At 43.0% G+C, this 27069-nt stretch overlaps 1 protein-coding gene across 1 annotated transcript in view; it reads right to left on the minus strand.

Annotated features, from left to right (window-relative positions):
- LOC116973185 (NADP-dependent malic enzyme-like) overlaps positions 1–27069 on the minus strand; it is a 371473-nt gene that overhangs the window by 64923 nt on the left and 279481 nt on the right. Inside the window, exons 8-9 of the mRNA XM_033021003.1 lie at positions 23110–23207; positions 21042–21155 (exon numbers count right to left, since the gene is read on the minus strand). Coding sequence (XP_032876894.1) covers positions 21042–21155; positions 23110–23207 — 212 coding nt within the window. The remainder of the gene's footprint in view (positions 1–21041; positions 21156–23109; positions 23208–27069) is intronic.

Raw genomic sequence — 27069 nt, forward strand, 5'->3', positions numbered from 1 at the left:
GCCCACTGAGTCCATGCCGACCATCAATCATCCGTTCTCACTAGCTCTATGTTAACCCACTTTGCCATCCACTCTTTATACACTAGGGTCAAGTTACAGAGGTCTATTAACCTACAAACCCACATATTTTTGGGATGTGGGAGAAAACAGGAGCACCCCGAGTCACAAGGAGGATGTGTAAACTCCACATAGACAGCACCCGGGCTCAGGATTGAACCTGGGTCTCTGGCACTGTGAAGGATCTGTCCCACTTAGGCGACTCTTTAGGCGACTGCCAGGGACTAGTTTTAATGGAATTCACCTGACGACAACCTGCAACAGCAAAAATTGTTGCCACTGTCGCCAAAACATTTTCAACGTTGGAAGTTTTGCGGCAGTCGCCCCAAAAAATGCCTAAGTGGGACAGGCCCATGAGAGGCAGCAACTCTACCAGTTTAGTTTAGAGATACAGAATGGAAACAGATCCTTCGGCACACCGAGTCCACACCAACCAGCAATCTCTGCACATTAGCACTATCCTACACACACTAGGGACAATTAACACTTATACCAAGCCAATTTACTTACAAACCTGTACGCCTTTGGAGTGTGGGAGGAAGCCGAAGATCTCTGAAAAAAACCTACGCGGTCACGGGGAGAATGTACAAACTCCGTACAGACAGCACCCATAGTCTGGATCAAACCCGGGACTCCTGGGCTTCAAGTGCTGTAAGGCAGCAACTCTACCGCTGCACCACTGTGCCGTCCAACTAGCTTCTACATTATGACAGGCAACATGATGGCACATCCCATTCACCACAGTTTGTAATTCTACTTAGTTTGGCAATTTCTAATGGTGAGAGGGGTTTGAGGAGTGCCCAACGACATCAACAATGGATTCATCTCACCTCCATTTCCATCACTGATGTAGATTTGTAGATTAACTAGCATCTGTAAATTGTCCCCAGTGTGAGGATAGAACTAGTTCACAAGGTGATCGCTGGTTGGCACAGGCTGGGTGAGCCTAAGTGCCTGTTTCCACACTGTATCTCCAAGCTGAGCTAAACAAATCAATAAATCAAAAGCCAACCAAATCAATAAATGGTCAATTTTTTAAATTTAATCACAGGATTAATTGAGTGGGTTATCATTCTCAGAGTTATACTTACACTACTACCCATTACGGATACTGACCTCCCCGCCATCAAAGGGATCTATAGGAGCCGCAGCTACAAAGAAATCAGTCAACATCATCAAGGACGCACACCACCCTTGTCACACGCTCATATTCACTCCTGCCATCAGGAAGAAGGTATCAGAGTCTGAAAACTATGACGTCCAGGTTCGGGAACAGCTTCTTCCCAACAACCATCAGGCCATTGAACCCAACAAATACCAGCTAAACTTCAAACTAGGAACTGGCTTGTTCGGACTAGGGACATTGGACTTTTGTTGTTGCACTAATATTGTTTTTTTTATTTATTGAACTTTATTTTGTTTGTTTTATTGTCATGTTATCTATTGGGTATTGTGTTTACCTGTTATGACATTGCAAGTACAAATTTCTTGTTCAGTTTCAGTACATATGATAATTAAAGACTCTTGACTCCTATCCTAACCTCTATAATTATACCCTTTCGTTCACATTGCCTCTCCTCATTGTTCCCAGCAGATGGCAGCATTTCCCAGGGCATTTTTATCAGGAAATTTTACACTTTGAAACCGTGGCAAGTCTTCAGTTTTAAGAAGTTGTGTCTGAAGAAGGGTTTCGGCCCGAAACGTCGCCTATTTCCTTCGCTCCATAGATGCTGCTGCACCCGCTGAGTTTCCCCAGCAATTTTGTGTACCTTCAGTTTTAAGAAATCTGGCTCTCAATTTTTTTTTCACACTAGAATATTAAATCTAGATCTGCTGTGACTGTGCACAGATGACCACAGCCTCGAAACTTCTATTACACTGCATATTGTTTAATTGTGCTACTTAATTAAATATCTATGAAGAACATCCCCCAACTCAAATTTTCCCAGCCCTATCCCAATCATTGACACTAGCTTGCCTGCCACACACCTGCAGCTCAAAACTGGACCTGGAACAGCACCAAATTTCCTGGAGTAAGAGGATTGTTTTCCTTGTAATATAGGAACGATCCTCTTCTCCCCGAAAAAACTGAACAACACAATATATAAGAAGAACCCAATTATACATGATTCAATAAGAATTTGGAAACAAATAAAATTATCTTTAAAATTAAGAAATTTATCATTGTTAATGCCAATAGCGAATAACCCTTTATTTAAACCATCTCTTATTGATAAAACATATAACCAATGGGAAAGTCTCGGAATTAGAAGGATCGGGGATATGTATGAAATGGGAAACCTACTGTCATTCCAACAATTACAATTAAAATTTAAATTGAAAAACAACCAATATTTTAAATATCTTCAGATTTGCGATTTCATGAAAAAATACATACAAGGATATCAAAAAATAACTCCTGACTTATTGGAAGAAGCAATGAATATTAAAGCTGACTCACAAAAATTAATATCATATTTATATAATAGTATTTTAAATATAGACCTACCATCGACAGAGGTACTTAGAGAAGAGTGGGAACGGGAACTAATGATAAAAATTACGAAGGTTACATGGGAAAAGTACTTGATATATATTCACAAATGTTCGATTAATGCAAGACATAATCTAATTCAATTTAAAATTTTACATAGATTATATTATTCAAAAACAAGATTGAACAAATTTTATCCAAATATATCCCCCATTTGTGATAAATGTTTATCCCAAAACGCAACTATAACACACTCTTTTGTCTCCTGCATAAAACTTTATAGAGTGATATTTTTGAAATATTTACAAAATTATTTGAGATAAGAATGGAACCTAATACTGAAATGATTATATTTGGAGTAATGGAAGATGGGAATAAATTGAACACATCTCAAAATTTATTTTTTAATTATGGTTTAATAATAGCACAAAAATGAATACTTAAATTTTGGAAAAATACATCAATACCAACGCTTAAAATGTGGATTGCAAGCATGTTGGACACCGCACATCTTGAGGAAATGCGATTCCTCCTAATGGAAAAAATCGGACCAATTCATAACGAGTTGGTCTCCATTTGTCGTCTTTTTGGAATCATATGGTGCAACACAATTGTAAAAGCTAACTGTTTCAGGACTGGACGAGGGATGGTCAAGATTATAAACAATGATCTCCTTACTTCTTTTCTTTATGTCTTATTCTCTTTTTCCTATTTTCTTTTCTTCAACTTTCTTCATTCATTCTTCTTTTTTCTGCTTCTTCACACACTATATATCTCACGTCTTTCAATTCTTTACTATCTAATTTATTTTTCTTATTCTTATTTCTCTTTATTATAACAAAAGAAAAAAAATGAAACTGTACATAAAATGTATTATGAAAATATATATTAGGCACGTTGGTGCCATATAATTGTACTTACTTCTAATAAAATAAAATATTTTAAAAAAAATTTTTAAAAAATTTCCTTCAATCAATAGTCTCCCACTAGATAAAATGTAAGTAAGTCGGAAAGAACTGCAGATGCTGGTTTAAATCGAAGGTAGACACAAAATGCTGGAGTAACTCAGCGGGACGAGCAGCATCTCTGGAGAGAAGGAATGGGTGACGTTTCGGGTGGAGACCCTTCTTCAAACGTCACCCATTCCTTCTCTCCAGAGATGGTGCTTGTCCCGTTGAGTTACTCCAGCATTTTGTGTGTACCTAAAATGGAAGTGAGTTGCTATGGTCCTGCACGAGAGCTCTAGAAAAACAAAGATTAATCGGCGTGCACACTAGGAAAATTATACTTTAAAACCACAGGAAAGAATGTCGGCCATTAAGTTTTGACAAAATGTGCTGTTCAAGTTAAACAATAGCAAGGAGCATCATCCATTTTTTTTTAAACGCGGTCTTCAAACTAGTTGTACAAGTAGTGATAAATTTTAGTAATACTGGGAGTATGACTCTGGAGTAGAGGTGGGGAACCTGCAACCTTTTAGGCCATTAAGTGCGGCCTTTTGAATGAATCCAAGTTTTGTAGAACAAATCCTTTTATTTTTATTTAAGAAAGAACTGCAGATGCTGGAAAATCAAAGGCAGAAAAAAATGCTGGAGAAACTCAGCGGGTGAGGCAGCATCTATGGAGCGAAGGAAATAGGCGACGTTACGGGTCGAGACCCTTCTTCAGGTCTGAAGAAGGGTCTCGATCTGAAACGTCGCCTATTTCCTTCGCTCCATAGATGCTGCCTCACCCGTGAGTTTCTCCAGCATTTTTGTCTTTTATTTTTATTAATATGTTTTTGTTTGTCTTTTATTATTTTTATTTTAACCTTAAAATGAACGTATTTAAAATACCAAAGAGTAAAAGAAGATTCAACAAAATAATCCTCCCCGACTGATGACCACAATTAGCAAGTCATGAGGGCTATTTTAACAAAATAATGTACATTTTGAAGTATATCTAATTGAAGTTTCTTGGATGCGGCCTTATTAGATTGCAGCTAACTTAATGTGGCATTCCAACATGAAAAGGGTCCCCACCGCTGCTCTGGAGTAACTCAGAGGGCCTGGCAGCATTTCTGGAGAACATGAATTGGCAACATTTCAGGTGGGGACCCTTCTTCAAACAAATTGTAGTGGGGGGAGAAGATTGGACGAGGCATGGGGGTGGGACAAAGTCTGGCAAGTGATTGTCGGATATTGGTGAGGAGGGTTTTTAATTGTCAGACGCTTGAAGAAAAGACCAAGAAGAAAATAACAATAAGGAGATAAGGATACAAGAGGCACAAAATGTGGTCAGAGGAGGAATGTAGGTGAAAGGGGATGGGTGGGGGCAGTATGGGGGGAGCGAGGGTAGAGAGGGCTGTACATCCAAGTCGAGCGGAGGGAAGAAAAGAGGGGAAGAAAGGGGGTTGTTTTTTGTTAATTACCTAAAATTGGAGAATTCACTGTTCATACCACGGGGTTGTAAGTTACCCAAGAGGTGCTGTTCCTCTAGTTTGCATGTGGCCTGACAGTGACAATGGAGGCAATGAGCAGAGAGGTCAGTGTGGGAATGGGAATGGGAATGGGAAGGGGAGCTAAAATGGTCAGCAGCTGGGAAATCCAGCAGGCCTGGGTGGACCAAGAGTAAATGCTCGGCGAAACAGTTGCCTAGTCACAGGGATGTTGTTTGGTTGTTTATTAAAGGGTTAAAAGGTGAGTTTAGATTTGTTGAAATGTAACAGTTTACAAAGTGGCCCATTGTAACTGGCTGCGGTCAAGATCAAACTGTTCGACCATGAAGGAAGTTGCCAAAAGAAAACATGCTGGTCAATGAAAGCAAAAATAAATTGAATGTAGCTTTTGGAAACCCAAAATTTAAAACAAAATCACTAAGTACTTGTGTGGAAAAGAACTGCAGATGCTGGTTTAATCCGAAGATAGACAGGAAGTGCTGGAGTAACTCAGCGTATAAGGCAACATCTCTGGAGAAAAAGGGTGGGTGACGTTTCAGGTCTGATGTAGGGGCCAACCTGAAACGTCCAGAGATGCTGCCTGACCCACTGACTCCAGCATGTTGAGTCTATTTTCACTGTAAATACTTAATATGTTTCCGCCACATGTAAGGCAATAAAACAAAATATTAACTATTTTCCTCTGTCTGCAGATCCCGCTATCTTGCTGAGTGTTTCCAGCATTTTTCAGTAGAAACAGTAACTTATTGTTCTATTGGGAGCATTACAGTTTTTAAATAGCAAACAGAAGTAAAAAATCATTCTAATTAGCAAAATCATACTGGCTGTCGTCAGCAGTAGCTCTGCCAGGAACTGCAGGCATTCAGCCATTCATGCTCAAGCTGATCCTGAACTTGACTATAATGCACTAAACCAACAGCAATACCAAGGCTGCACATGGAGTGCTACAGAGCCTGCTCTAAAGGAGATTTTCAGTGACGTTCTGGGTCAGAAACCTTCTTCAATACCTTCTTCAGACAGATTCAGACTATATTTTACCCTTTGCAATTTTTATTTGCTTCTAATGCCCCTCAATTTTCGAGACCTATACATTCTAAAACTGATACATTCCTAGAAAGCTTTGAGTGGCAGCAAAGCTCCACTCACAGCCTTGCCTTCCAGCAGAGCCCACTGATTGTTTGAGGCACAGTGGCAGCAGTACACTGACCAAAGCCAGCACACTGAGTCTTCATCACTCCTAACTGTGTGGCTCCGTGATCCAGAAGCCTATTTGGATCCCAGTTCCGCAACAAGTTCTTGTTAATGCAGATATAGAGAGAGCATGGGTAATGAGCCACAGTGCAAAGCCAAATCCAATTTAATTCGCTCCAACTCAGAGATTGCGGTTTCATGTTAAAGCCAAAGTATTTCTAATTATGGCATTGTATATTTAACAGATTCCACAATATCATCATGCCATGGACTGAAAAGTAAACAGCTTTAGTTTTGATATAGGTGCAGAAACAAAGGCTGCAAGAAGTTCAGCATAAAATGGAAAGAAAACAATTATAAACTAAACGCTACTTTATTTTTCAAGAACTTCGGAAAGCAATTTCCAACCAATTAAATTTCATAGATATATCAGAATCTTGTCTATTATTCTATGCTGATACATTTCTCAAATCATATGCGTGCTACACCATGCATTAAACAGCACTTTGTGATTGGCGGAGGAGTGTAGTGGAAACCATGTTCAAAGTATCTATCAGTAACATCAGATTAATGATGGGATTTGTGGTCTCAAGCCCCTCATCAGCAAGGCATAGAACTTGCACTTTATTTTGAACAAGTGCCAACTCCTCCAAAACAAACCATACAAGGTCTGACAGAAAGGATTGCGGCAAGGGAATGGCACCTACATTCAAAGTTGATCAAATCCCTTCATTTGTCGTATTCCAATCAATATAGACACATACGAAAGAGGGTACAGAGTTAGAAAATGAAGGCCCTTGGTTTGGGATACCCAATAAACACTGCCACAAGTAGCCTAGTTTAGTTTACTATAGAGATGCAGCACGGAAACAGGACCTTCGGCCCACTGAGTGCACTGACCAGCGACCTCCACAAATTAACACTGTCCTATACCCACTAGGGACTGTAAGCGCTGTAAAGGGCCTGTCCCACCAGCATGCGATTGTATGCGTCTAGTGTGACCAAACGTGGTGGCTTGAGGCGTACGGTCTCGCGTGGCCGGTCCCACTTTCAACCGCGGAGCCATCTGGAGTTGTGCGGGGCTGGTCCCAACATCATACTCACCAATCAACTAGGCAGGAGGCGGGCCGACTGAATTTGGACGTCGCACGGCGTCGGACGGTTACATCATCACGCAACGGCATGCCGGGTGGTGACGTCATTGCGCAATGCCACGCGCTAGGCGTATGCCGTCAAGACGCTGCGTACGGCGTCCAGACGCTGCATATGGCGTCAAGACGCTGCATACGCCCGTCGAGGCGCTGCATACATCCTCAATATGGCTGCGGGCCGACAGGCTGTTGCCGTGCGGGATTTTTGGACAGTGTCAGTTTTTCGGAGCCCCGTGCGATGTCGGGACCAGCCCTGCACAACTCCATATGGCTCCGGCGATCGAAGTGGGACTGGCCCCGCGAGGCCGTACGGCTCAAGCGACCACGTTAGGTCACGCTCGCCGCATGCAGTCGCATGCTGGTGGGACAGGCCCTTTAGGCAGCAACTCTACCGCTGCACCAACATGCCGCCCAAAGTAACGTCAAGGAATAGTAAAGACAAGGAATAGTTAAATGACAGCACTTCGAACAGAATCGGAAAGGGGGATGGCTCGGTACCTGTAAAATCAAAGAAAATAAAAACTGCACACAGTCCTCCTCGTAAGGTAGTGCGTTGAGATTCAATCACACATTAATGTAGCCATTTGTTACATCTGGGCCCATGCTGAAAATAACGAGCACCTGGAGCAGTCCATGATAGAAAACAACCATAGCTACGTTCCCAGAATGAACAAGCATAGAATTGCCCAGGTCCTCACCTTTCACCCTGGCAGCTTCACCATCAAAGACATCACCATCCGACCTTTCTGACACCTCCAATGTGATCCCACCACCAGTAACATCTTCCCATCCCCTCACCTCTTCGCTTTCTGCAAAGACCATTCCCTCCGCAAGACCTTGGTTCACTCAAACCGCCCAAACCACCCTCTCACCGGGGAATTTCCCCTGCCACCGCAAGAGATGTAACACCTGCCCCTATACTTCCTCCCTCGCCTCTATCCAGGGACCCCAGAAGTATTTCCAGGTGAGACAGTGGTTCACGCGCACCCCCTCTAACATCATCTATTGCACCTGGTGTTCCCTATGTTGCCTCCTGTACATTAGCGAGACCAAGCTTAGACGTGCGATCTTATCGCTGAACACTTGCGCTCAGTCCGCCAAGGCCTATATAATCTCCCAGCTGCTAACTCATCTTCCCATTCTCATACTGATCTTTCTGTCTTGGCCTCTTCCATTGTCAGAATCAGAATCAGAATCAGAATCAGAATCAGAATCACACTTTATTCACCAAGTATGTTTTGCAACACACGAGGAATTTCGTTAGTCAGGACAGTCATACAATTAAAAGTAATGCCCCTGTCCCACTTAGGAAACCTGAACGGAAACCTCTGGTGACCTTGCGCCCCACCCAAGGTTTCCATGAGTTGCCAGAGGTTTTGGTCACTTGCCTGGAAAGCTTCAACCGAAGCGTGAGCTGCAACAACTGACCAAAGATCCTATAGGATCTTTGCTACCGACCGCACACACACATGCACACACAAACACATCGCGAAGGTGGGGGCCAGGGACAGTGGAGGAGCGCTGTCTGAACGATGAAGAGGAAGGTAAACGGCTGCCACAGAGCACGGTAAGTCCTTTAGAGAGCCCGGGAGGGAGAGAAGGGGAGAGAAGGGGAAGAGAAGGGGAAAGAAGGGGGAGAGAAGGGTGAGAACGGGGGAGAACGGGGGCGAGAAGGAATGGAGACAGTTTTAAGAAGTTTAATAAAGTTAGAGGGCATTTTACCTTCCGGCAGATCTTCTAGGTCCTGAAAATCAAAGATCCTTCAGGACCTTTGCTGAAAACTCCAATGAATCAGCGAAGGAGATTGCCTTCGACTGCCTGTAAGTAATTAGCAACCCCACTCCACTGGCTTCGACCAAACGATAACCTATTTTTAGTCGAGGCCAGTTTTGGTTTTGTTGAAATAATCGGAAACCATTTTCGACTATTAGGGAGAGTGACCAAAACCTCCGGGAACCTCACGGAAACCTCCGGGAACCTCATGGAAACCTTGGGTGGGGCGCAAGGTCTCCAGCGGTTTCCGTTCAGGGGCATAACAGATCATTTCAAAAACACATTTTAACATGAACATTCACCACAATGACTCCTACACATTCCTCACTGTGACGGAAAGGCAAAATAAAGTTCAAGTCCTTCCTCGGTCGGGGGCCTCGAGCCCCCGTTGATGGGATGATCTTAACTCCCGTAGTCGGCGGCGTTCGGGCCCTCCGCGTCGAGGCGATCTGCTCCTTCATCGGGGGGGGGGGGGATGTTAACTCCCCCACGCTGGACGATCAAACCCCACGTCGGGGCTGGTAAACCTTCCGCAACGTTGGAGCTCCCTCCTAACCTCACCCGAGACTGTGAGCCCTTGATGTTGATTCCGTGATGGCCATGGTGGGAGCGATCCCAGGCAAGGGATCAGCTCCGATGTTAAGTCCGCGCCCCGCAATAGGGCTCAAAGCCAGTCAAAGGAGGCTTCCAGCTCCAGCGATGGTAGGCCGCAGAGCCCGGAGAATGGGATCCGAAAATTGATCACATCTCCGGGAAGATAAGAACCTGAAAAAAAGTTTCCCCCGATCCCCTCCCCCTTCCCCCCACATAAAACAAACCGAAGAACATTAAAACAAAACTTTTAACAAACTAAAAAATAACAAAAAGAGTGAAAAGACAAACAGACTGCCGGCAGAGTTGCCATCTCCCCGGCTCCCCTGGTGGTCCAATCTCTTGGTGTCCAATCCCCAGATGTTACATCTCTTGGCCTCTTCCATTGTCAGTGACGCTGCATGCAAACTGGAGGAACAATACTTCCAGGAGATTACAACCCAATGCATGAATGTTGAATTTGACAATTTTAGATTACTACAGACTCTCCCCCTCCTCCCAACAATCTCCCTCCTTTCTCCTCTTTCACACCTGGACTCGTACCTATTTTCACCTCACATTCCTTCCTCCAGCTTCACAATTCGCAACTCTTCAATCCTTTTGTTTCACACCTTATCTTTTCATCTGTGGCCTCCATTCACATTCTACCTATCAAGGACCCCCTCCACCCCTCATCTACATCAACCCATTATCTGCCAGGCTTTGTCTTGCCTCTCTTCCAGCATTCTTCTCCCTCTGCCCCCATCCAAAATCAGTCTGATGAAGGGTCCCCACCTGAAACATCACCTATCCATGTTCTCCAAATTTACTCCAGCACTTTGTGTCCTTTTTGTATGGGTTCCGTTAACATCTGAATAATGTGAAATTTAGGCTAGAGTACCTGTCAGCTACTGATCACCATGTGATCCACTGACTTTTGACTTTGTTAGTGCTCTGTCCTTTGGATCTCTTAAGGAGCTTTACAGTAAATGAGGTTCCACTTGGCTGTGGATGCCAAGATATTGAGTAGTTTTAAAGCAGAAGGTAGACAAAAGTGCTGGAGGGTGTAGCGGCATCTATGGAGCGAAGGAAATAGGCAACGTTTCGGGCCGAATCCCTTCTTCAAAGTTTTAAAGCAGAGACTTAATTAGTAAGGGCATCAAAGATTGCCGGGAAAAATTGGGTTGAGAGGGAAAGGTAGATCAGCCATGATTGAATGGCGAAGTAGACTCAATGGGCTGAATGGCCTAATTCTGCTCCTGTGGCTTATGAAGTACTTTAAGGTGCAGTCTCAGTCGCTAAATAGTAAATGGCAGATAAATAGTGGGTATGCTCCAGAACAGATAAGCACAGCAGATTAACATGGACCTTCTTGTAGTAGAAAATTATCACATCCATTTTACCTATTCTACATACATTTTTGTTCATTTAAGCTATATCAAGAGACATCATTCGGGGATTAATAAAGGTGTCTTATTACCTCAAGCAGTAAAACATGATCCAATAATCACTGTTTTGCCATAGATATATATTTTTTAAATAGAATGGGTCCATTAAAATGTTAAATTCCAATTGTAAAAAACAGCCTGTTCTGTTAGACATGCTAATTTATTACCAACAACCATAATTTTCAAGCCTTGATGCTGCACAGACCTCTCATACCTTTTGAACCATTTGTTCACAATGAGGATTCCTTAATCCACAAGGTCCTCATAAAGTAGAAACAAGGAACAGCAGATGCTGGTTAAAACACAAAAGGACACAAAGTGCTGGTGCAAACTCAGCAGATCAGGCAGCATCCCTGGAGAATATGGATGGGTGACATTTCGGGTCAAGCCTCATAAATACTGGCTCTGAAGATCTCCGTCACCTGATGTCTTCAGTCATAGGGTAGTAAATTTGTTGAATTAATTGCCACAGTAGGCTCTGGAGTCCATGAATGTATATGTTTAAGGCAGAGATAGATAGATTCTTGATTAGTATGGAGGTCAGGGGTTATGGGGAGAAGGCAAGAGAATGGGGTTGAGAGGGAAAGATAGATCAGCCATGATTGAATGGCAGAGTAGACTTGATCGGCAGAATGGCCTAATTCTGCTCCTATCGCTTATGATCTCATGATGTAGTTTCTCAGACTTTCTGCAGGCCCACAGTAGCAGTGAAAGAGTGCAGAAACACACAATGAGCGCAGGACATACAATGCAAATATTTGCAGCTCAAGGGAGCAAGATTGCTTGGATTTAAATGGTGCAGCATGTTTTAAAGAAACATATATTGCGGCTTTGTAATTGCCATTTTGTTATTCTTTGCAGGACGGCTCTGTCTGTGTGTGCATTTCTCAATGTGGGCAGCTGGCCATAAACATGCACTTTGACTGGGTGGGGTTGGGCAAGTTGTCAGCTTGAGAAGTGAAGGGATATTGAGCATAGTGGTTGCAGCTTTTATCCACCCCATTGCACCACACAAGGGTAGTGGTCACCATGAACACCAGATACAGATTTATTCACAAAAGGAAGAAATTGTTCTCTATGTAAAAAAAAAGTAGGCAGACCTCTTGTGAATAAAATTAGGAAAAGATGCGGTTTGTTTTCCTTCACAAGTAGCTCAGCAATGGACAGTCGACCCTATTCAATTTATTAATAACATCCTATACAGCAAGTGTACCAAGCCACAAAATTAGCTAACAAGTAAAATTCACTCGGCATCTTGGCTGCTTCACTTTTTAAACAAAAGGTAAATGAAGAATTCTGCAGATCACTCAGCATCTTTAACAGATGTATTTAGATTGTCACATCATTGCCACATGTATCGAGAATTTCTTTACTCAGGGTGGTGAATCTGTGGAATTCATTGCCACAGACAGCTGTGGAGCAAGTTAATGGATATTTTTAAGATGGAGATTGACAGATTCATGAGTAGTAAGGGTGTCAGGGGTTAGGGGAGAAGACAAGAGAATGGAGTTGAGAGGGAAAGATAGATCAGCCACGATTGAATGGCGGAGTAGACTTGATGGGCCGAATGGCCTTATTCTGCTCCTAGAACATATGAGCTTCTGAAACAGTAAAAAAGCTTCTGTTTGTGTGCTATCTAATCAAATTAGATAATCATATCCATGAATACACTCAAGCCAAACATAAGTACTAAAGGTAAAAGAGATTTAGAAGAGTAGAACAATCATATCAGATGATAATAGATCCTCTTCTTAGACCAGCGCGTAAAGAGTCGCTATGCTCTGGCGCCATCTTACATTCTGTTCTGCGGCCAAATTTAAAACAACTACTCTCGGGCTGAGGAATAGTGACAGTAATATTTGGTGGGACAAACCACTAAAAACAAAGATGCATTAAGAGATCCAACATGCAAAATGGATTTGCTTTGGTGGGGCACTGCTGCATTGAATGTTGAAGACAAATATTTTTGTATTTTCACTGGCATAAATCGCAGACAACTGCAATGAGTTGACCCATCGAAACATGAACTTCAAAATTCGGGGGGGTTTTGACGGTGGAAATTTTTCACTCGCACGGGGATTAGTAAACTGAGGACACACACGAAGAATAAGGCAATCGGCCAGAAAAAAAGCCAGATGTTTGATGAGTATTTATTTTATATTAACTTGGTGAGTTGCTCTGGAATGCCTCACTATTCCTCCTGATAGATGAGGCAGGATTAATTAATGATGTTAAAGTGCTGGAACTTCAGAGGATGAAGAGTGGGAACTAAAATGGGAAATGGCAGACATTGAGCAAACATTTTGTATCTTTCTTCAAAGCAGAAGATACTTTATGCATCCCAATAATAGTAGCAATTGGGGCGAAAAGGAGAGTAAGGAACAAATGTCAGTGAAAAAGAAATTGGCAAATTAATGGTAACAATGCTGGCTGTGTCACAGAACATAGAACAGAACAGCACAAATATAGGTCCCACAATATCTATGCCAAACACGGTGCTGAGACCAACGTTATATGTCTGCCTATAATCCATATCCATCCATTCCCTGCATATCCATATGCCTAACCAAAAATCACTTAAACATCACTATCATAACTGTGACAAACACCACCCCTGACAGTGTGTTCCAGGCACTCACCACTTCTGTATAGAACACAGGATGGTGCAGCACAAGAACAGGCCCTTCGGCCCACAATGTCTGTGCCGAACAAAATGCCAAGACCAGGTCTTCTGGGCCTGATGGCCAGCTTTCCAAGGTCCGTAGGGTAGAATCCAAATATAGTGGATGCATTAATTGCGAACTTTCGCAGATTCTTGAAAAGTCTTCGTGGATTGAAAACCCCCAAATGTAAATCTACTCCTCAGGAAGCTGAGGGCCAGAAAGCTTAGCATTTGGGAAAATGCTGACATTCATATTAAAGATAAAAAAGACCACTGAGAAAATTATGCCATAATCAAGTAAAGACAACATGTAGAAAAAAAAGGGTTTGATAAATGTATTAAAGCAGAGTCAATAAAGGGAAACGAGTTGATATTATGTATTTAGATTTCCAAAAGCCATTCAATAAATTGGCTCATAAAAGTTTACTTTGCAATGTAAGAGATATAATTGGGTTATATTATATCATGATTACAGGATGGCTAATGGCAGGATAGATTATTTTCATGTTGGTTGGTAAACTAACAACTGAGGTGCCATGTGGATCAATGCTGGGATCTGTACTATTTATAATCCATATTAATAACGACATGAGGATACACTGCGAATTTCAGCCAAACGTGCTGGACACCAAGGCAGCCGGGCCAAGCAGGTTGTGTAGTGGAAATAGACTGCTGAAAACAGACATTTTTGGTGATTGGTCAAAGATATATGGAGAAATTAGATTGGCAGGGGGACGGGATTCAATGTAGGATTGAGGTAAGTGAGAAGCTGAAAGGCTAGGAAAGGCTTCGTAATGAAGGCTAAGAAAGCAAGTTTAGTGGGCAGGATCGGCAGGAGCACAGCAGGAAGCGAGAGAGGAATGTTGGATTAAATGGCATTCATTTCAATGTGAGAGACCTGTCAGGTAAGGCGGGCGGAGAGGCACATGCGACTAGGACGTTATAGCTATGATGGAAACCTGACAAAGTGAGGGACAGGACTGTTCCAGGGTACAGGTGGTGAGTATATGGAACAAACTCCCAGAGGACGTAGTTGAGACAATATTTAAAAGTCACTTGGACAACCATGGATAGGAAAGGTTTAGACGTAACCAGGTGGAAATAGTGTAGATGTGGTACCTTGGTCAGCATGGGCAAGCTGGGCTGAACGGCCTGTTTCCGTGCGGTATAACTCCATCAGATTACAAAATATTGTTTTGTAGATGGACCTGAGGGTCCTCATACATGAAAACACCAGTAAATTAGTAAAATGTTTGCTTTAATTGTGAAGGTGATGGACCAGTAACTAAGCCGGTCTTGCTACACTGTACAGGAAGGAAGAATAATAAAAGATCATAGTGAAACACATGATTCCAGAGGAGTGGTGGTGAGTGGGGGGGTGATGTGGCGCTGAGATTTACAGACTGGCCAAAAGGAAATTTCCCATCATGTGGAACTCTAGAACCAGGGGGCGTAATTTAAGGATAAGAGATTGTTCATTTATGGTTTGAATGAAATGAAGAGGAATTTCTTCTCTCAAAATGTCATGAATGTTTGGAATTCTCAAGTCCAGACAACTACGAGACTGTCGACTTATGTAGTCAAGGCTAAGTTGGGAAACTTATGGGTTATCGGAACAGGGAGGGAAGGGCAGCCAAGGCCAACACATAAATTGGGCCAGATGACATGCTCTAATTCCTGAACTCTAGTTGTATACATACACTCTTAATACAGGGCTGATGGAAGAGAATTCAGTGGGAAGTCACAAGAGAATTGGACAAATAATGGAAACATTGGCAAAGCTTTGAGAAAATCTAATTGGCAGCTCTTGACCATATAATTCTCTCACAGGAGTCAATGCTGAATTAGACTCTCAGCCAAGGAGTTCCAAACGGTCATTAATAGACCAAGTCAGTGAGCAAAAGTGCAGCAGATTGAATTCAAAGCAAAGAGCCAACATCCAAGATCAGAGTCAAATGTCAACCACATATTGTCATAGGCACTGACAACACTACAATAAAATGCTAACTTGCAGCAGTATAAAGGGCCTGTTCCACTTAGGCGATTTTTTAGGTGACTGTTATAGTCGTAGAAGGTCTCCGAAAAAACGGCGACTGAACCCTCTCTACCACAATGTCTACAATAAGCTACAACAACCTACCACCTAGTCGACGTCGCTACGGAAGCTACCGGCAACCAGCGACCCATTAGGACGTCCACCTACGACCACACCGGTTGACGTAGGTTGACGTGGGTAGTCACCATTGGAATTCACTGGTCAGCACCGGCGACAACCTACGTCAGCACCTACGTCAGGAAAAGTCAAGCTACGCTCACTGGCGTCAACCCACTGTTGCCGAAAATTTTTGAACGTGTTGAAATTCCAGCAGGGACCAGAAAGACGCTACGACGCTTTGGGCGACTGAGGAGACAATAGGTGCAGGAGTAGGCCATTCAGCACTTCAAGCCAGCACCGCCATTCAATGTGACCATGGCTGATCATCCACAATCAGTACCCCGTTCCTGCCTACTCCCCATATCCCCTGACTCCGCTATCTTCAAGAGCCCTATCTAGCTCTCTCTTGAAAGTTTCCAGAGTACCGGCCTCCACCGCCCTCTGAGGCAGAGAATTCCACACTCACAACTCTCTGAGTGAAAAGGTGTTTCCTCATCTCCGTTCTAAATGGCTTACTCCTTATTCTTAAACTGTGGCCCCTGGTTCTGGACTCCCCCAACATCGGGAACATGTTTCCCGCCTCTAGCGTGTCCAAGCCCTTAATAATCTTATATGTTTCAATAAGAACGCCTCTCATCCTTCTACTCACGACCATACAGGCGACACCCCAGCAATCATGTGGCGACAGCCTAGTCGCCTAAAAAATGGCCTAAGTGGGACAAGCCCTTAACAAGTCTTTAAACACAATGAAACCAGATAATATACAACAACAAAAATTCAATAGAAATTTCAAAAAGAAGTACATGTTTGTGGTCCAAGCGTTAAAAGACAGTGGAAAGCTGCAAGAAAACACATGGTGTTTCTTAGAATGCTCTCCTTTATCTCAAGGACTGGAATACAAAGGAGTGGAAGTTATGTTTGTTTAATAGAGCTCTATTTAGACTAAATCTGAAGGTTATACTTATTTTTAGGCATTAAGTCTGAGGAAGGATGGAGACACATGAAAAGATGCTGGAATTATGTGCTAAACACAAGGTATGCTAGAGTAATACAGCAGGCCAGACTGTCATTGTCCGTGGCGGGAATGGATGATAGATGAAGAAGGTTCCAAAACCAAAACATCAGCTAAGCCTCCAGATAGCGTAGGCGGCACGGTGGCGCCACGGTAGAGTTGCTGCCTTACAGCGCTTGCAGCACTGGAGACCGGGGCTCGATCCCGACCAAGGGTGCTGTCAGCAAATTGGCTTGGTAAATGTAAAAATTGTCCCTAGTGTTAATTTGCGGGGATCGCTGGTCGGTGCGGACCCGGTGAGCCGAAGGGCCTGTTTCCGCGCTGTATCTCTAAAACTAAAAACTAGACAAAAAAAACATGCTGCCTGACCAATGACGTTACCCCAGCACATTATGTGTTTTGCTTAGGAAGGAAGGGCCACCCTGAATAACTCTGGGACATAGAAATCATGACCAGTTCCATAGTTCAGGGTTGTTTCCTCTCACATATATTAGATTAAGGGGTAACATAAGTGAGCTGTTTAAGATGATTAAAGGATTTGGTAGGTAGATGGCGAGATGCTGCACAGGGTGGTAAGAATAGCAGGGAATAACCTTCATCACTGCTCAGGGATCATTTCAGGAAGGAGATAACATAAAAGGGGAAGGTACATCTCACAGAAAGACTGAAGGTGGATCAATTGGAAATTACAAAAGTGAGAGTGAGGCAAGGACATTAAAGATACCGAACTAAGATAGATTGTTGACTTTAAGATACAAACCACCCTGTCAAAATTAAATGGCAGAATGGGCCTGGGAGGGAGAAAAGTCTAATCCTATTCCTATGGTTCCACAGCTAATCTACCTTCGAGGACTTCCAAAAATTCATCCGGGTTGCGTGTTAAAGATGAAAAAGTTGCTCTGCAAATCTCGGACAGAGTTGTATTATTTCAAATCTTAAACCAGATACAGAATTTTATAGCAGAAAGGGCATTAGATTTTAGATCCATGATGCACACCAACTACTTCAAATATCTTTCATTTATTTCAAATTCTTTCGTTCATATATTTCAAAACTTTTCAAAGATCTTTCATTTTGTTTAATTCCTTTAGAAGCTTGCCAATGCAAAAGAAAAATGCTTTTAATGATATTTCAATTGATGTTTTTATGATCACAATGTGAAGACTGCCAGCAGGTAATTGCAGCGTACATGAATACAACAGCTTTAGCATTAGACCCCTGCAGAAACATTTATTTATCTCCACAAATACTTTCTCGTTATTCATTTGAACAATGAGAACTTAAATTAAATAACACAGCAGAGTGAATTGGGAGAAGCAATTACTATTAAAGCAGATAAAATTATGTGAATATCACATTCACACAAAACTATTTGTTTGCTAAGGAAAAGATGCCTTGTATAAAAAGCTGTGGGGCCTTTACATTACTACTATTGGGCATGCCCTTTAATAGATTTGACCAAAAGAGTCATAGAGTGATACAGTGTGGAAACAGGCCCTTCGGCCCAACTTGCTCACACCGTCAATGCCCTGCCCCATTCGTGGGGCAGAGGCACAATGGAATTCAGTCAGGAGGGCATAGTACATCCAATAAGTATTAGAGCATTAAAGGTTGAGGAGAACTCATGGTATCTCATCATATGTTGTGCACAGGACAACCATATCAGTAGCGCTCACCATACCAGTAGGTCCCATTCTGGCTTGAACATTGACACTGTTTGGAATACATCTGTGCCATTAAATGCCGTGAAGAAATACTTTAAACCTTATAAACAATAGGACGTGTCTAATTAAACACAATGCAGTTACAAAGGCCTATATTTATCAATTCCATTTGTTATTATTACATTTCAAAAGTGACCCTCTGCAGCTAGCTGCAATTCTACTCTCTCGGATTATAAAGACGAGTTATAAAATCACGTCTTAACCTTCAGCAATATTAATCCCAATACTTGCAGAGATTTGTTATAATATTAACAGTTTCAATTATTCAATTACTGAACTTTACCTTGCACTAAACGTTATTCATATTATTCCCTTTATCGTGTATCTGTAGACTGCGGGTGGTTCGATTGTAATCATGTATTGTCTTTCCGCTGACTGGTTAGCACGCAACAAAAGCTTTTCACTGTACCTCGGTACACGTGACAATAAACTAATCTCATAAACTCACAATGCTATACTGCAAAACCTACCTGCAATAAAAAAATACTTCCTCCATTTCTTCTGCTTTATTTCTGAAAGAATTTTTATATCAATAATTAGCCTTTTCTCTGACATGTATACTCAATAAGCTAATGTTAATTTGAAAAAATGGTGAGACATCTGGGCAATCTGTTCATCCATCTGGCCAGGTCATGCCTGGATTGCTGCCCATGATGTGGCCTTCCGACATTCACCTTCACAGGTTGTGGAGTGCTGACATAATAAAATTCGCTGCACCAAGGGTCACCTCAAAAGGCACATTGAGCTCCAAATTGGGAGCAAAACACATTAGATTAGATTAGATATAATTTATTGCCACACAGCCAGGCTGGTGGAAATTTGGGTTGTCTGCAGCGATACAATAATAAAGAACACACAACCACAATAAAACTGTAACACAAACATCCACCACAGCATTCATCACTGTGGTGGAAGGCACAACATTTGGCCAGTCCTCCTCCATTTCCCCCCCGTGGTCAGGACCAGAGTCCAGAGTCAGTCCAGGATCGGCTCTTCCTCACCGGAGACCGCGGCTTTAAGTTGTTGTAGGCCGCAGGCCGGCGGTCAAGATTTAAAGTCCCCGCCGCAGCCAGAAGCACCGTAGATTGCAGGGCCGGCGGTCGAAGCTCCCCTCCAGGGGTGATGGTAAGTTCATGCCGGCCCCGCGGTAGAAGTCGGCCGCAGGCCGGCAGTGATGGCTTCTTCTTCCCCCGGGTCCCGCACGTGAGATCCCGGGCTGTAGACGCCGCACCAGCTGGAGCTCTGCAGACCGCGGCTTCAGGCTGCGACTTCAGGCTGCCGGCTGCCCCGGGCCAGCGAAACGAAGCGCTCCCCTCCAGCGAGGGCTCACCCGCTCCATGCCGAGAGTCCACGCTGCGCCCGCCGCTGAAGCCCCGGGCGCGTTTCCGGGAAAGGCCGCGTCGATCCTTGATGTTAGGCCACGGGGGAGGCGACCTGGAAAAACTCGCCTCTCCATGGAGGAGGCGACCGAAGCGGTTTCCCCCTTACCCCCCCCACACCACCCCCCACATAAAACACACAAAGAAACATTAAATACAGACTTTAAAACATACTGAAAAAATAAAAAAAGGTTGAAAAACTGACGAGCTGCATGACATGGCTGCTGCCAGAGCAGCGCCCCCTACTGACAATGCCTACATGTTAACTCATTTTGTTTATTGGCACGTGTACCGAGGTACAGTGAAAAGTTTTTGTTGTGTGCTAACCAGTCAGCACGAAGACAATACATGATTACAACTGAGCCATTCACAGTGAACAGAAACGTGATAAAGGGAATGTCATGAATAACATTTACTGCAAGATAAAGCCAGTAAAGTCCGGTCAAAGATACTCCGAGGGTCTCCAATGAGGTGCATAGTAGTTCAGGACTGCTCGCTTGTTGTTGGTAGGATGGTTCAATTGCCTGATAACAGCTGGGAAGAAACTGTCCCTGAATCTGTGCATTTTCACACTTATATAGCTTTTGCCCGATGGGAGAGGGGAGAAAAGGGAGTGGCCGGAATGCGACTCGTATGTGATTATGCCGCTGGCCTTGGCGCGGAAGGGAGGTTGGTTTGTGTGATGGTCTGGGCTGCATCTACAATTCTCTGTGGTCTTGGGTGGAGCTGTTCCCAACCCACACTGTTATGCATCCCGATAAAATCCTGACGTAGCCTGATATTTCTGTTGTTAATGGAATGAGAGAACATATCCAAAAACTGGTTATTCGTGAGGTGAATGCCAACATAATCATCAATCTTTTTAACATCCAGCAACTATACCAAACCTCATTCAATATACAATGCGTATGAGGCATGGAAGCACCAACATCCAATAATATTTTCCCTTCCCACACCCAAGGTGCTTGCTTTAAGGTTTTACATTTACCTTGACAATGAGGCCTTTGGAGTCAACCAACCAGATTTTACATGCAGCCTGTTGTCGAGTCGTCCCTTCTTTCTCCATGGCCAACACGGAAAGTTGTGCTATTCCTAGGGCGGCCTAAGTTAGGAGCCAAGACAAAACAAAAGTACCAGATTTAACAAGATTGAAAACAACTTCTGAAGAAGGGTTTCGGCCCGAAACGTTGCCTATTTCCTTCGCTCCATAGATGCTGCTGCACCCGCTGAGTTTCTCCAGCACTTTTGTCTACCTTATAATCTTTTAGGTCATTTTCTGAACATCAAATTAGTAAAATATAATGACTTTAGGCTTTAGAGACACAGCGCAGAAACAGGCCCTTCGGCCTACCGAGTCCACACTGACCAGTGATCAACCCTAGCACTATCCTACACACACGAGGGACATTTTGTAATTTGACCAAAGCCAAGTAACCTGCAAACTTGTTGGTCTTTGGAGTGTAGGAGGAAACCAGAACACCCGGAGAAATCCCACTTGGCCACTTGGAGAACGTACAAACTCCGTCCAGGATCGAACCCAGGTCTCTGTTGCTGTAAGGCAGCAACTCTATTGCTGCGTCACCGTTCTGCCCACAGGCTGAAATTATGATGAAATAATTTCACTGTACTGATGGAGTGATGCCAAATTGGTACAATAACCTCATCTCCAGACCTTCAGATGCTGGTGTCCAGGAGCAGCGCGAGTCAATTCTCTGATCTTTAGTTATTTTACAGAAGAGAAATGTTTTATTGCTACTAGATAACTCTAGATTATGGCATTGTTGAAATGGTAGATCATGGTTACAATAATGCATCTAAATTACATTTCTATCACCAAAACCATGAAAGCCTCAAGGCAATCAAAATGCACGTTGCCATTTTTGTAGTTTTGTAAAGATCTTAACATATAATAACATCCATAGTCTTAGGTCGCAATGGTAGCGCAGCAATAGAGTTGCTGCCTTACAGCACCGGTGACCCGGGTTCGATCCTGACTACTGGTGCTGTCTGTACGGAGTTTGTACGTTCTCCCCGTGACCGACTGGACTATTGCAACTCACTTCTCCTTGGCATCAGCTCTTCGGTTTCCTCCCACACTCCAAAGTCGTACAGGTAAATTGGTTTGGTGTAAGTGTAAATTGGACCTAGTATATGTAGGATAGTGTTAATGTGCGGGGATCACTGGTCGGTGCGGACTCGGTGAGCTGAAGGGCTTGTTTCCGCGCTGTAACTCTGAACTAAACTAAAGTAAGTCATCTAAGGTGGAAGTCTTGGGATAGACTATCAATATTAATACAAGATACTCTATATAACCACAGATTCAGATTGACACTGTAGTATAGCAGTTGGTGCTTCGGTCACATAGTTTCACCAACACGGGTTTAATCCTGATCGAGGATGCTGCCTATAATCATGAATGTCCGCTCTGAATTGCATCCGTTTTTTTCAGTTCGTGCCACATCCAGAGATGCTGGATGTCAGGCTAATTGGCTGCTATTAAATAACCCAACTGTAAGTGATTCCCAGGAAAATTCAAGTGGACTTTATAGGCATGAATCAGAAAATGGGTTATAGAGAAATAAGTGGGAATGGGACTGATTGGACTGTGCTGGCATGCTCATTGGGCCAAATGGCTCCTGCTATGTCAAAAGGAGATAAGAGCCATTGAAAAGCAACAGACTCAGTGATTTGCATTTCATGATCGGCATTTCAGTTCAGCATCATCCAGCAGATTAAAAAGGAGGATTTGAAATAGAGATACTGGTCCTGGAAACTTTGTGTAGGAAGAAACTGCAGATGCGGGTTTACACCGAAGATAGACACAAAATGCTGGAGTAACTCAGCGGGACAGGTAACATTTGAAAGATGCAGCCTGTCCTGCAGAGTTACTCCAGCAATTTGTGCCTATCCAGTAAACTTTGTGTAATGGGTTACTGCTAGATACCAACATGTTCCCAAAATTAAAATGGTGCCCACTTCAATTTTTAAAAGCAGCAATATTCACAATAATCTGCGAAGAGTTAATACAGTTGTTGATAGTTGTTTTGCTCACTAACCTCTCCAGCTCCTTGAAACAGTAATGTGTGATCTGACAGCTTATTCTTGGTGATACGTAGAGCTGACAGCAAGCCTGCCACTGCCACTGCAGCTGTCCCTGAACAGAGATAATGTCCATTAGTGACAACAATACATAAACATTTCATGGGAAGGCTGCCGAGTTGCTCTTGTTATAAACTCCTATTCAGTAGTTTAGTTTAGAGGTACAGCATGGAAACAGGCCCTTTGGCCCGCCGAGTCTGTGCCGACTAATGATCACCCATACATTATAATAATAATAATAAATTTTATTTATGGGCACCTTTCAAGAGTCTCAAGGACACCTTACAAAAATTGAGCATGTAGAGGAAAAACATGTAAGGGGAATGAAATAAATAGTAGAGACATGACTAGTACACAAAGTAAAGACAGAATTCAATACAAAACACAGTATGAGGCAATTAATGCACAGATGAAAAGGGACGGGGACGTGGGGCTAAGGATAGGCAGAGGTGAAGAGATGGGTCTTGAGGCGGGACTGGAAGATGGTGAGGGACACGGAATTGCGGATCAGTTGGGGGAGGGAGTTCCAGAGCCTGGGAGCTGCCCTGGAGAAGGCTCTGTCCCCAAAACTGCGGAGGTTGGACTTGTGGATGGAGAGGAGACTGGCTGATGTGGATCTGAGGGACCGTGAGGGTTGGTAGGGGGAGAGGAGGTCAGTGAGATATGGGGGGGCCAGATGGTGGAGGGCTTTGTAGGTGAGGACCAGGATTTTGTAGGTGATCCGGTGGGAGATGGGAAGCCAGTGAAGTTTTTTGAGGACTGGAGTGATGTGATGCCAGGATTTGGTGTGGGTGATGAGTCGGGCGGCTGCGTTCTGGACCAGTTGGAGTCGGTTGATGTAGGTGGAGCTGATGCCAAGGAGAAGTGAGTTGCAATAGTCCAGTCGGGAGGAGATGAAGGCATGGATGAGTCTTTCAGCAGCAGGCGGTGTGAGAGAGGGTCTGAGTTTGGCGATGTTGCGGAGATGAAAGAAGGAGGTTTTAATGACATGGCGGATGTGAGGCTCAAGCGAGAGGGTGGAATCAAAGATCACGCCAAGGTTGCGGGCCTGGGGAGATGGGGAGACAGTGGTGCCGTCGATGGTGAGAGTGGGGTTATTGATTTTGCTGAGTGTGGCTTTGGAGCTTATGAGGAGGAATTCTGTCTTATCGCTGTTGAGTTTGAGGAAATTATGTTGCATCCAGGTTTTTATAGCTGACAAACAGGAGTTGATATGGGAGAGGGGGGGGTTGTGGGGGGATTTGGTGCCAAGGTAAATCTGGGTGTCATCAGCGTAACAGTGGAAGTCCAGATTGAAGTGGCGGAGTATCTGACCAAGGGGGAGGATGTAGATGCTACATCCTACACACTGGGACAATATAGAGAAGGCAATTAACCTACAAACCTATACAACTTTGGATTGTGGGAGAAAACAGGAGCAACCGGAAAAAACCCACGGGGGGAAGGTACAAATTGGCACCCGTAGTCTCTGGCGCTGTAAAGCAGCAACACTACCGCTGTGCCACCCTCAATCAATACATCAATCAAATTATATAATTATATGACAGGAAGGTGACATAAATATTTCAGGATTCGTAATTATAATTTACTTTAAAAATTACTAATTCGTACAGCTAATGTGCCACCCAGTATATGTCCAATCACAAAATTCAGCATTGCAGGTCGAAAGATCAAATCAGCATTAATAACTCCAACACAGTAACAGGCCCTTTGGTTCACCATGTTCATGTCTTCCATTGTACACTACATTAATCCAACATAAGGTTCATGCCTTAATGTCTTGGCGACTTTAATACTGGTCTAGATAATTATTAAATGTGGTAAGACTATCTGCTCCTACCACCTCCTCAGTCAGTGCATTCCAGACTCCAACTACCCACTGTGTGGGTGAAAAAAATAGCCCTCAGATGCCATCTAAACTCCTAACTCTTGTTTTTGTCACTCCACATGGGAAGAAAGACTCTTATTCACCACTTTATTTTGTACAATCTCTATCAAGTCACCCCACTGTCTTCAGCACTCCAAAGAAATGAAACCCGGTCTTTGCAACCTCTCCTTTGGGCCGAATAATATTCCATGATAGACAACATCCTGTTGAATCTCTTCCACACGCTCTCCAGCACAATCAGATCTTTACTATAGTATTGTGATCAGAACGGCATGCAATATTCCAGTTGTGCCCTATACAATGTTTTATAAAGTTGTAACATGATGCCATGACTGATGAAGGCAAGCATCAAATGTGCCTTGTTTGCTACCCACTATCCATGCTGGTGCTTTCAGAGATTTATAAACTTATACCCAGTGATTGCTCTGTTCATCAACACTCTTCAGGGTTCTATCCCTTTCTGTGTATGTGTTTTGCTTATATGCCCTTCCAAAGTACATCAATTGCATTAAGATGTAACCAAGTTAGTAGTAGATGCCAAGGCAATACTCATCACAAAATTTACAGAATGTTCAGAATTTCCGGCACAGTGGTGCAGCTGTAGAGTTGCTGCCTTATTGATAATTAAGCCCATCTACTTGAATATGGTCTATTTCCCCACATCCCCTGCCTGTTCTTGTGTCTGTCTAAATGCAGCCTAAAAGTTGCAATCATATCTGCTTCCACCATTTCTCCAGGCAGACCTAGTTGTTTCTCTTGAGGCACATTTGCATTTGGGACTTGGCTTTGCAGAAACACCAAGGTCAAACGCACACATTAACAAAACATGTCAAAATAGCACATAGAATAATTTGCCCCCAAATTATGATAATGCAATTGTTATTTCTACTTTAAATTTGGTTAGTTAAAGTCTTAATTTTAGAACTGCCGAAATAGCTGATCATTAAAATATTTTATGAAATTATGGCAAATTGTGTAACAAGGATAATAGTGCCACTCAATGTTCAGATTCTCTAATTACAGATTGCAAAGCTTACATATGTTCTTTTTATCACAAATCCAAACATTGCAATGCCGAATGCCAAAATGTTGCCAAATATGACCAAGAGCGATAATGGGTTAGTTTTGGCTCCCATCTGGATTAAACAATATACAGATGGAATATTTTTGAAGGAGCTAAATATATACGTGGAATCTGTAAGCTGCTGAATAGTGCCACTGAAGCAACTTCATCATTTTATTTATGCATGTCCTTCAGTATACGGCCTGAAATCAAGTGAAGTTGTCAGGGAAGGAGAAAAATAAATGTTATCTGGACAAGGTTCCCCAGTGAATCAATTAAATCTATACAAGGGAAAATTGTGACATTTTCAGAGTTTCTCTGCCATCGGAAGGACTCTCACCTATTACAGAAAAGTTTAGTAGTTCTTTGGGAATCTTTGTCATCCAATTTTCCATGCTGATCTGTTTAATTTGCCTGCGTCATTTTGTGGGTCATCTTTGTCATGGTAACCAATGGTGAATTGTAAGACACCGAATGTTGCACTCAGTTACAAAGGTAATAAAACGTTTTAAAAAAAGAAACGGGTGGCACATGTTTGGGAGAGATAACAAAATGGCAGTATAAAAGACAGCACGTTATTACAGTATTCAGTGGTGTTAAATGTACATTTATTGTTATCAGATCATGACACAGATCTGACAATCTTTACTCTTGTAACTACCAAAATAACAATGGTCATCAGAAATATACAAGTATACTGTAGATTAACCCTTATTAATTTATGCCATTTATTACCTTCATCACACATATGTGCATGCCACCCTTTACATGGTATTATGGTACTACACCAAAACTCTCTCTCGCTCGGCACTCTAGTCAGTTAAGCCAGACGCGAGCAGCTGGCTGTTGGAATGTTCCTGTGTACTTAATGGAATAACGTTGGATTTCACCATGCGTGTGTTTTCCATATGGGTCGCCGATAAACATATACCACAGTCAATTTTTTTAAATAATGCGAACCGGACT

The sequence above is a fragment of the Amblyraja radiata genome, chromosome 5 (genome assembly GCF_010909765.2).
Source record: "Amblyraja radiata isolate CabotCenter1 chromosome 5, sAmbRad1.1.pri, whole genome shotgun sequence".
In the NCBI taxonomy this organism is placed as follows: Eukaryota; Metazoa; Chordata; class Chondrichthyes; order Rajiformes; family Rajidae; genus Amblyraja; species Amblyraja radiata.